General features: G+C 51.5%; 1 protein-coding gene across 1 annotated transcript; it reads left to right on the forward strand.

Annotated features, from left to right (window-relative positions):
- Positions 1 to 309: 309 nt before the first annotated feature.
- Positions 310 to 7,236, forward strand: LOC104513695 (pituitary homeobox 3). Its single transcript, XM_010157139.1, has 3 exons — positions 310 to 418; positions 5,174 to 5,379; positions 6,376 to 7,236. Exons 1-3 carry the CDS (start codon positions 310 to 312, stop codon positions 6,937 to 6,939), a joined length of 879 nt encoding a protein of 292 aa, XP_010155441.1. The 3' UTR covers positions 6,940 to 7,236.
- Positions 7,237 to 11,587: the final 4,351 nt, after the last annotated feature.

Raw genomic sequence — 11,587 nt, forward strand, 5'->3', positions numbered from 1 at the left:
TCAGTCTGAATGTCACCTATAAACTGGGGGCTCTTTCTCTGAAGGCTGCAAATAGAAGTGTCACTAGATGATCTTTGATTTATAGGGAAGCTCAGCAGAAAGCCTGGCATGTCCATTTCCAGCCAGGAAACTCAAGGGAGTCCAAGTATCACACAGGGATCCTTTGCTTTTCCTAGACCTTTCCTCAAGGGTTGGCAAGTCCCTCCCAGAGAGGGTAGGGAGAGGTCACACACACAGATTCATCTCCCTAATCACCTTGTGCATGCTGCTTTTTCAGATTCCTCCTCCTCCGCCACCCATCCTTGCCCCATGGATTTCAACCTGCTGGCAGATGCAGAGGCTCGCAGCCCAACCTTGTCTCTCTCGGACTCCGGGACCCCTCAACACGAGCACAGCTGCAAAGGCCAGGACCACAGTGGTAAGTGCAAGGCTCAAGATGCAAGAGAGACCCCGACCCGTCCCTGTGGGTGGATCCGTGTGGCCAGTGGCTGGCATGAGTGGGCTGTGGTGCTCCCAGGGACATGCTGAACTTACTCTTGTACTGTGAGCCAGCACAGTGCCGTGGCAGCACGGCCGTCCTGGAAAGCAGGGCAAGGCATAGGGGTGCACACGGCAATGACAGCCATCGGGAGGTCGAGAGCACCACCCCGGTGATGGGGTTGCCTGGCTTGGCCCCGGCTGCAGGAAGCCACCACTGACAGAGGGCACAGCCCATGGCAGGCAGGAGTCAAGCAAGCTGGGTCACTGCCCAACCAAGGTTTTACTGTATTCACCTAAACCAGGTCCCCAGAGCAGGAGAGCTCTCCCTGCAACATCAGACATCTCCTCCTAGGCACAGAAGGCTACACCTAGTTATAAGTAGGCTTTTTTTTTTTTTTGGTAAGATTTTTAAATTGCTTAGGTTGAAACTTTCCATACTGCAGGTTAACCTTGGGCTGAACTTTCCAGGTTCAGGCAGTAAGAAGGACGAGAAATACTGTCTTTGCCCTGCTTTAATTGAAGAAGCCTGGTCATCTGTGCCTTGGTGCAAGGCTCTGCAGTGGGCTGCTCCTGTCCCACGGAGGTGCCTCTGACCATTCCCAGGGACTGAACAAACCCCAGGCCTACTGCATTCTTTATCAGGCTCTGAAGAAGAAACATCACACCTGCTCAGAAACCAGCTACCATGGCTTCTCCTGGATTTTACATGTCCTGTGCCTGCTCCATCCCTTGCTCTGGAAGCGGCAGGACAGTGCAAAGCTGCCCCTGCCAGTGCCAGTACGAGGGGAGGCGAGGGCCAGGGGCAGCCTGCTGCTCCCTGTGTAAAGCCTCCAGGCTCACCCGCCTGCAAAAGTTAATAAGCATAATGATGCAGATTAAAATTCCCCAGAGTAAGGATCGTGAAGGGAGTTACACTGGGATAACTATGGTCAGAATATCCACCTGCTGAATTCCCTACTGCACATGTACCTTAGTTGGGCACATCCCCAAGCCCAGTGGCTCCTCGTCAGCTGCTTTGGATGTACAGCGGTCATCTCCATTCAAGTGGCCTTCCCGATTGAGCCCACCCTGGCACACGGCAGAACTGCCAATTTAGGAGCTGACTTTTTTTTCCATTAGGCATGGGCAGCTAATTCCAGCTATGACCACAGTCGTTTCATTGAGTGGGCGAACGTGCACGAGATATATTCCACAACCTATTTTGGGTTGACAATAAACGCTGGATGCCTGGCTACGTCACTCCCCACTGTCTTAAACAGTCTAGAAATAAAATGGTTCTGGGAGGCGGGTGTTGGCCAGGGCTACCTGCACACAGAGGCTGGCAGCTTATGCCTTCACAGCAGAGAGGCCAGTGGCAGCCCGGCATCACCCGTGTCAGGCAGTGTGCCATTGAGGGCTGCCCAGGACGGGGCAGGGCTGTGCTTCTGGCACTACTTGCCTCTCCTCAAGAGCAGCCTCCCTAGTCCTCCTTAGCTCTGCTTCCCTCATTCTCAGAGATCCTGAGGAAGGGAGCAGAAACCTTGATTGTCTGTGCTCAGCTCTCTGAGGTGCCCAGTGTCCTCTGATGGTGTGGCATTTGTGACATCCCCTTCTGTTAGGTTTCATCAGGCAGCACAGGTCAGGGGGAGAGCAAGGATGAGGGGGAAGAGATGAGGAACTGCCCTGCATCTCCCCATATTCTGCTCCTCAGCATGGATTCAGGGCACCCACAGGATTCATCCTTCCTGCGGGGTCCCTTGTTGCCCTGTATTGCCATGCTTTTTGTCCCCGCTGCAACACCCAAGCTCTGCACCATTTATAGAGGCCACTTTTCCCCTGCCTGGGGAAGAAGCAGAAACAGGGATGACACTCACTATAAGCCATGCTCAGGAAGAGCCACAGTTAGCAGGTACAGAAACAGAGAGGAAAATACGAGGAACGTCCAGCTGCAGAGATTTTTCTGGGCTCAAAGTCAAGATTCCTACATCTCCTTGGACTTCACAAGACTTATGGAAAGTTCTGCACTAGAAGGTATGGAGTAGATGAATACAAAAGCAAGATACTTGGTGAGCTCGTCCCCCCACGTGCAGCCTGGAAGCCAGTGGTACCCTTCGCTCCATTCTCCTTCCCTATCGGTATAGTTCCTGAGTGAAGAAGGGCAGTCTTGAGCGGGAGCTCCTGATTAGGGCACAGCCTCCTGCTTCGCAGCAGCCCCTTCGCAAATCCGCATTTGTCAGCGGCTCCAGTGGGAACATAGCCTCTGTACACATCAGGCTCCCAATTAACCCAGACTTAGCAGACGGACAAACAAACCAGATGTTGTCTCTTCATCTGTACTGAGCCATTCCTAATAACTAGCTCGGACATGGTGGCATCACTCCTCTTTTAACCTGTTTTAGAGAGGGATAAATGCAGGAATCTCCCACTTCCAATACTGGCTTGGAGCACTGAGCTAGAGAAATCAGATTTACCTCCTTGGCAAGAATCACTGTAAAAAGATCCACATTAAGAGCATTCTTCCAAGGGTTCTGCTGAACGTGGGATCCCCACCTGAAGATGCTCATCATGGGAATGAGGAGAATACCACGAGACCACAGCCAGCTCCTACTGTTCCACTTTTCCAGTCCTATGGCTTCATCTGTTTCAAGAGTGCACTGGGAAAGTTCTTGTGTGAGTATGCCCTGGATGGAAACATGAGCTGGTCCTGGCACCGGGAACAGGACACAGCATCTTCCTGCTCAGCAGAAGCAGCTTGCGCCCTGTTGTTGTGAGCAATGGCCAGCTCGCTCTCCTTGCGTTAGCTTTCCTGCTGGTGGATAGCATTAAACGTGCCACAGAAAAGCGGAGGGAGCCTGTGGGGAACCCACGTTACCTCCATCGGTGAAACACATACCCACAGAATCAAACCTTTTCTGACCACGCCCAGGCTTTCCTCCACGAAGAGCGGAGATGCTCCTGCAGATGCTCTCTGACTCCAGCATTACTCCGTTTGGAGGGAGGCAGTGCAAGGACGGTTTTCCCAGGAACAGCAGGGAGAGGTTTCTGAATTAACACGCTGCCACGGAACAGGGTAGTGGCACCAGGTTCCTGGGACAGGAGTGTCTCCCAGGGCCAGGCTCCATGAAAGCGCCAGAGCCCTTTGTCAGGACTCAGATGCTTTTCAGCCTCTCGCTTTTCTATTTAGCTGTTGTGTGGCATATTTTTCCAGAGCATGTCCATCTGACCTGAGGAACCCTGTTTTTTTCCTCACCCAGCTGTACTCCAGGTTACTGTTTTCTTGCCTCTGCTTTTTAAGGGGTTGTACAAGACACCTTCCATGTTAGGATTTTTCTGGACTTTGAAGCCTTTTAAGCTAGCTTCCACTTAAAAAAAAAACTGCGACCAAACGAAAAATCCCTTTAATCTGAATCTCAGCAGAGTGATGCCAGGACTTTTTAAAGGTTCCTCTCCCAGATGCAACAGTTTGGCAAACTGTTTGCAGTAATTTTTACTTTGTTTAGCTATTTCCCACTGTAAAAGAACACTTCCTCTCCCTGCTGAAAACCTGATTTGCAGTTGGAACTGCTTCACCTTGCTTCTAGATCAGAGGAAGTAGGAGGTGAACATCAGAAATAATTTATTTTCACTGGAATAATTTTCTTCTCAGGTGACTTGTCTTTGTTCCCAGCAGAATTAAACATGAACTGTAGCTTTCCTCCCAGTAGTCCTCCACAGATTGCCCAAGTGCTCAAACGTGACATTTTCTTTTGGTGATGGAAGATATTTTTATTTACACTCTGACCCTATTTGCATAGTACCAACAGCCCCAGGAGGGGCTGTGGCACAGGGAAGTACCTGGCTGCCCGTCTCCAGCTGTGGCAGCCCAAAGCTCAGTGTCAAGGCCTGGGCTTAATGCCTAGGAGGAGGCTGAGCTATACTTTTCAGTTAGATACCAGTGTGATCACTGAAGAGGTTCAAGATGTTCATTTAAGGGGCAGTGAAATGAAAGATGCTGCCTCTAGGAGTGGGTTCTCCGAGTGAGAACGAGGGCAGGGGCGGAAGGACATGGTGATACTGGAATACTTCATAATAAGGTCTAAAAAAGGACTTTCCCTGCTTTTTAAAAATAAAAATACATGCACCTAAGTAAAAGGGTAGAGGAGTAAGAAGGGAGGAAGGATAAAAATCTGTGCTCCTCAGGTTTAGTTAAATTTAAGAGCCTCAACTTTCTATCATTGGCAATTTGCCTTTTCCTATCACTTGTCCACCAAACCGCTACTGGATCTTTAGCTGTGTCATAAGTGGCAATTTCCCTTCAGTTTTTCTAATGGGTGCCTTAGGCAGAGAGTTTTTAAGCAGAGTAGGAAACAGCTGGCCTGGGTAAGTTCTGCCACTGTCACCCATCTTAACTGTGACAAATGAAAACCAGAGATTGGAAGTTTGGAGCATCCAAATGCAGTCACTTGGAAGCTGATATCCACTCTGCAGTTAAATGAGGTCAAGCCATGCTGCATCAAGGGGCTGTTGGTTTGGGTGCAGGGTGGATGCCTGCTTTCAAGGGCAAGGGAGTGAGATGGGACCACTCCTGTAGGTGCAGCTGGAGCTGCTGCTAGCTGCAGCGGAGGGGGACCTCACTGACTGTGCACTGGTTGCCCCAAGGACTGGCTCCCCAGATGCATCCAAGCCCCCCAAGTTAACTCAGGGGATCTCTTCCATCTTTCTGTTTCTCGCACAGACACCGAGAAGTCCCAGCAAAACCAGACGGACGACTCCAACCCTGAAGACGGCTCGCTCAAGAAGAAGCAGCGGAGGCAGAGGACGCATTTCACCAGCCAGCAGCTCCAGGAGCTGGAAGCCACTTTCCAGAGGAACCGTTACCCAGACATGAGCACCAGGGAGGAGATTGCAGTTTGGACCAACCTGACGGAGGCACGAGTCCGGGTAGGACTGCAGCTCTCCCATCTTCCTGGGTCTGAGCTTGTGGGGAAGAAGCCAGCTGTGATGCAAGCCACCAAGCTGTCCCCAAACCAAGGAGGGAATTAGGGGCACTCTCTTGAAAACACCTCACCGAGCTCTATACCCGAGATCTGACACAACCAGCCACACACATACCCCATGCTTGTGGCATCTTCTCCATCCAGCGCCACCTCGCAATAACACAGGGAGGTGCAGAGCCCATGCTCTGCCCCGCAGAGCCCTGCCAGCTGGCTGCCCTGCCCCAGCAGAGCCCTTCCTTGCACTGCCATCATCCCCCAGCCTTAGCCTGGCTGGAGGGCACTGTTTGGGGTTCCCAAACCATTGTGCAGTCACAGGCGTAGCGTGGCAGGGCTCCAGCTGGAATGAGAGCTTCTCTCTGCTACTAGAAATATGAGTTAGCAGCACCATGAATAGCCTTCCAGCAGCTTCCACGCTCTAGGAAGTGATATTGTTTGAGTCCCTCCAATACCAACAGATTTTCCTGTTAGAAGACAGACTTCTAACACCCCACCCCAAGCTGGTCCTGAGGTGAAGTCAAAACAAGAGAGGTTATTTCCTCCGCTCAACAGCTCTCAAACCACATCCCCCAAATACTTTGTTCCAAAGTCACAAAACCCCAACCCCTCCTCCTGGGCTGTGCTCACTTGAAAATACAGCAAGTATTTTCTTCCCTTTTCCCCCATATAAAAGGCATCTATTTGTCAAGTGAGTTGGGTTATTCTGTGTGTTGTACAATGGCAGTGGTTGGGTTTTGACCTAGGTGGTGATTCTTGCTGGGAGATGGCCCTGCAGCCCAGACATCTTGCTGCAACCCCTTCCTGATGCTCAGCCTCCCAGCTTCCTGGGAGCACCTCTGGCCCTTCAACAGCCCTCGCATTGCTGGGCAAAGAGACCGGGGCAAGGCCCTTTCCAGGGACAGCCCAGAGCGATTCCCATCCCCTTCCTCTCTTTCTCTCACAGGTCTGGTTCAAAAACCGCAGAGCTAAATGGAGGAAACGGGAGAGGAACCAACAGGCTGAACTGTGCAAGAACAGTTTCGGAGCCCAGTTCAACGGACTGATGCAGCCTTACGATGACATGTATTCCAGCTATTCCTACAACAACTGGGCCACCAAGGGGCTCGCCACCAGCCCGCTCTCAGCCAAGAGCTTCCCATTCTTCAACTCCATGAACGTCAGCCCTCTCTCCTCCCAGCCCATGTTCTCCCCACCCAGCTCCATCGCCTCTATGACCATGCCTTCATCCATGGTCCCTTCTGCGGTGACCGCAGTACCGGCCTCCAGCCTCAACAACCTGGGAAACATCAACAACCTGAATAGCCCAAGCCTCAACTCTGCTGTCTCATCCAGTGCCTGTCCTTACGCCTCAACAGCCAGCCCCTACATGTACAGGGACACATGCAACTCCAGCCTGGCTAGCCTGCGGCTGAAGGCCAAGCAGCACGCTAACTTCACCTACCCGACGGTGCAGACGGCGGCTTCCAATCTGAGCCCTTGCCAATACGCCGTGGACAGGCCCGTATGAAGGGCTGCCATCCGCCAACCAGGGACTTGACCTTAGCCTGACAAAAGGAGACCTTTAGCCCTACAACAGCGTACGTCCTGCAGAGAATGAGAGTGAACACGAAAGCAAGAGAGTGAGAGAAAGAGCGAGCACGTGAGCGGCGAGCAGGCAGATGGACCTCCATGAAGATTTGTCTATCGTATGGTGATTTTTGACTGTCTCTTTTCCCAAACCCCTTCCTCTCTTGCCCACCAAACCTCCTCCCTTGTGGTAAAGAAACCAAAACAGTCTACTGGAAGCTCCATGGGGAAATAGTAGCCCCAGTGTGTGGGGTGCCTTACCTACAGGCAGCGGAACCAAGTGTGTTTCAATCTGCCCCTCCAAGCCCCACAGGGGTGAGCTCCCCAAATCCCTGGGACAGCACGGGCAGCCAGACACCAGGCGTGCAGGGAACAGACAGGGACAGGGCAATGTGGGGGCTGCCATTCTGTGCTTGGCTGACCCCTTCTCCCTGCCTCTGTGCAAGATTTCAGTTAAAGATGTCTTGCCCACTTATTTATCACACATCCAGTAAGGAAAGCCTTGTCTCGGTTGATTGGCATCTCTCTTTATAATACATATATACACATGGCCCTTCAGACCTGAAGCCTTTAGGAACTGGAAGTTGTAAGGATAAGAAATATGTGTGTGTATATATATCTTTTATATATACAAATACATATATAGACATTAAAATATGCTTTTGTGTTTTGTACATGAAATAACCTACAAAGACCTTAAAACCAAAACCCCTGTAAAGCAAGCACAGCCACCAAGGCAGTGTCCTGCCTGTCGTGCTTTACTGCTTCAGTCATTTCCAGTCAGACAGGAACACCTATGCCAGTGTACATCCAAAGCATCCCTTCTGCAACAATCAGCTCCCCCTTGCACATCTCCTTCCCTTCCCTTCTCCAAATCCCATTTCCAAAAAAAGATAATAAAGTGAAAGTTGGCACAATAACTTTAAGGCTTCTGCCTGTCTGGTTATTGAGAGCACGAACCTGTGTTTGAAGGATCAGAAATCAAGCGCTCGCAGCCCAGCTGAGAGCAAGCGTCCTTGGGAGCACCAGCATGAGGCACCCTGAGTCCGATCAGGGGCCTGAGGTTTGGAGGACCCATCTCTGTTCCTCACTTACAAAATGAACACCTGGCTCCTCAGGACAGCAAAAGCCCACGGGCACAGTATGAAGGGGAAAATAAGCCTGCTCCCTGTCTGCATGCACTCATTGAGGCAGGAGAGTTGAGCTTCTCCTGGTTCAGGCTTCCCTGCTGTGCTGGATGGGACCAGTGTCTTTGGGCTCCCGGCAGCCTCAGGCAGGGGAGCCTTTCCAGACACTCCCACTCCAAACAGCAGTTCCCCAGGGGAGATGCCGGCTGCAGAAACCTGCCCTGCTAGCCTGCCCCTGCACAGTTTCTGTTGGGAAAGCTGTAAAACAGAGGTGGCTCTCCTGGGATGTACATGCACCCGGGGGACCTGCTGCTTCAGCCAAGGCAGAGGGATGCAGTGGGTTCCTCCAACGGCCCAAGGAAGCTCCAGGTGCAGCAGGGGAGCAGGACATCCCTACCCAGTGCAGCTTCCTTTCCATTCATCGAGCACATGCTCCAAGGGGAAACCACAACCCCAGTATTTCCCTTCTCTCTTAGGAAAAAACCCCAAACCCAGCAAACAACCAACCCCAAACATATCACCACAACAAGCTATCTTACTTGGATGAATGGGACGGGCAAACCTAGCATAACGCTGGCTTGTGCAATGCCATTAGCATGCAGAGAGGAAGCAAGTTCTTGGCTAAGAAGGGACCCTCACTAGGACAGAGTAAGAAGTCCCTCGCAAGAGAAGCATGTGAACCACTCGGTCTTTGTCAAAGCCTATTCCAAAGGAGGCAGCTGCTGCAGAAGGTATTGGTGATCAGATGCTGAAAGCCATCCCAGATGTCAGCACAACTTCACTGTAACCAAATTATTCTTTGCTCTGAGCTAATCCAAAATGACAGAGCCAAGTTACCCTGCACCAAAACAGCTCCCAGTGGAAGCACAACCCTGTCTGCAACACAAATTCAAAATCAAGCATAAACGTCTAAAACACAGACTTAGCACATCCAAGGCAAGGCCATTCATTGTAACCTGGATCCTACCTTGCCGCTGGGTGCCAGTGCTGCAGCGGTTAGTCTCTGTTCTGTACTAGAGCCTCCATCCAGCAGCCTTCCCACCAAACACATGCCTGATCTTGCCGCCATCGTGCTTAACTCCCTTCTCTGCCACGACTCTTGCCCCTAAGGGAAGAAAGAGCATTTTGGGCTTTATTCTAATATCCTCCCCTCCACTGAACCTGACTCACAGCTGAGTCTAACTCCTCTCCCTCATAACCCAAGTCAGGTGGTGCTACCATCCTCTCCTACTTCATGATGAAGGAGCTGAGCTTTTTACACACCTGGTCTGCAAAAAGACCAGGTGCAGTGTAAAAAGAGTGCAGTGCTCCCCTGCACTCTTCCCTCACACCCTGCCCCTCCACCCCGTGATGTTCTCAAGCACAGGTGGGAACATGGCAAAACCAGAACAAGCATCTGGTAACAATGCAGCTTTGTCTGGAGAAGAAATTGAAGGGAGACCCAGCTTCCTCTTCATCTGGGTGATGTGTTGATGGTGGGAAAGTAAGTTCTCCCTTCTCTTCTCCCCAGCTAAAGCCAAGAGCAATGTGAGGTTCTCCTTTCCTTTTCATCTGCTCTGGTAGCTGTGCTTTGCCTTGAGCAGTTTCTGTGCAGCTCTGGTTGTTCTCCATATGGACATGATACTTGTGAAGATCCTCTACTTGTCCCACAGAGAAGATGAGGTTCAGTTGGGGTGGGGGTGTACAAGGCTGGCTGCTGCTGACTTTTGCAGGAGTCAGACAGTGGAAGATATGCTCAGATATACAGAGCAGGAGGACAACTCCAGTGCACGGTTCTCATGATCTCCTGTGGGAGCCAGTGGGGAAAAGTCAAGACCTAGTTTAGGTACTGATTTTCCAGCCTGAGGTTTTCCATGCAGTCACTTCAATTAACGTTAAACCAGACCAATCCGATTACTGAGCAGGACAGATTCAGTCAGTGCCCACACCAGGTAACTGGTGCATGCAAGTGTGTGGCCAGTGGTTCTGCAGGCTAGGTAGTCGGTTCAGGTTTCTCCTTCCCAATCCTGTACGGGTCTGTTTCGGCAGTCAGAGGTATTACACCATGTAGGAGCCAGACAAGATGGCAAACCACGCACCAGCTCTGAGCTGAGAGCACCTTGTACAATGGCACCAAATAACTGACACAACCTCGGGAAAACCTTAAAAACTGCAGACATCAGAGATGGCCAACAGTAAATAACCAAGTGAGCAAGTTGGCAGCAGAGAGCTCTGGGAGAGATCCCCTGCTTTCCAAATGCCACCTGCCTTCCTGATGCAGCTAAGCCAGTACAGCCTCCCACATTCAGCTCCCTCCCCACAGGGCCAGGACAGCACGGTCTGCGGTCCAGCACAAACACGACAGGTGTCCTATAGACGTTCTCCAGTCCTGCTCTCTCACAAGTCTTCAGTACCTCATCCCTAACTGGTACTGCAACCCAAGCAGACGGTTTTCAGCAGGGTCCTGCTTATTCTACAGACCTGTTAGACAAGTAACGTTGTCACTGGATACTTCCCAATCTGCAGATTTAGCAAGTGCACATTCTTCTCCATCAACCAGATCATTAATGGAAATGCTGAACAAAACCAGACCTGCAACAGATGTCTCTGAACTTCACTCAACAGACCCCTTCTTTTTCAACACTGAACCATAGATAACTCTCTAGGTATAATTATCCAATGGATTTTGTACCTACCCAACATCTCATCTACATCATCCTTAAGAGCCACTCAAATGACAGCCAGGGATCCTCTTCACCATGCCCTTACCCTTTCACAGTGTAAAATCAGATTATTTTGACCAGATTCTGTTCCTGACAGGTCCATATGGCTCCTGCTCATCTCCACTGCTTACAAGTAGTGAGATCACTTGTTTCAGCGTTTTTTGGGCGGTGGGTGAGTGAAGGGATTTAACTGTCAGCAGTTCCTGGCTTTTGATCCCAGTTCCCATTTTGAAGGGAGGGTACAAAGCTTGCATTTTACAGTCTTTCCATGCCTGACTGTCCCCCAGCAAGTCCTCACAGATAACAGCAGCTGTTTCTGGGATTGCTTTGCCTGAAGTCCAGCACTCCCAGGTGGTCTGAAGAATTCCCGTTCATCTAAATACTCTCTTACTTGCGCTTCCCTTATTCAAGTCCAGCCTTTCGGCCCCCATCGCCGGCATGGCTTGTGCTATCCATTTCCCCATAGCTGCCGGTCTCCGAAGGCTAACCCAAGGCGCACCGAAGGGTTGGGTCTCTTCAGTGGTGGCCGTCAGCGTTTCCCCTCTCTGCCGAGGAGCAGCACAACGCCGTCCTTGGTTAGTCTCACCGCCGGACAGCGGAGCCTCGTCTCCCGGCATCTCTGGCTCGGTGCGCGCTGCGCTCCGCAGAGCTCCGGGCCGCAGACTGGATGCGAGCACCCGCGCTCCCGCCGGAGGTGTTGGAACCGGGCTCGGGCAGACAGGGCGCTGGAAGCGGTGGCTCCCACCTCTGCCTCGGAGGC

This window comes from Eurypyga helias, unplaced genomic scaffold, assembly GCF_000690775.1.
Source record: "Eurypyga helias isolate BGI_N326 unplaced genomic scaffold, ASM69077v1 scaffold21318, whole genome shotgun sequence".
NCBI lineage: Eukaryota > Metazoa > Chordata > Aves > Eurypygiformes > Eurypygidae > Eurypyga > Eurypyga helias.

What these genes read in the sequence shown, in the direction of transcription:
- LOC104513695 (XM_010157139.1), top strand. Translation starts at nt 310, where the DNA reads ATGGATTTCAACCTGCTGGCAGATGCAGAGGCTCGCAGCCCAACCTTG. An exon ending in CAAAGGCCAGGACCACAGTG is followed by an intron (nt 419 to 5,173) that starts GTAAGTGCAAGG and finishes TTTCTCGCACAG; the next exon opens with ACACCGAGAAGTCCCAGCAA. An exon ending in TGACGGAGGCACGAGTCCGG is followed by an intron (nt 5,380 to 6,375) that starts GTAGGACTGCAG and finishes TTTCTCTCACAG; the next exon opens with GTCTGGTTCAAAAACCGCAG.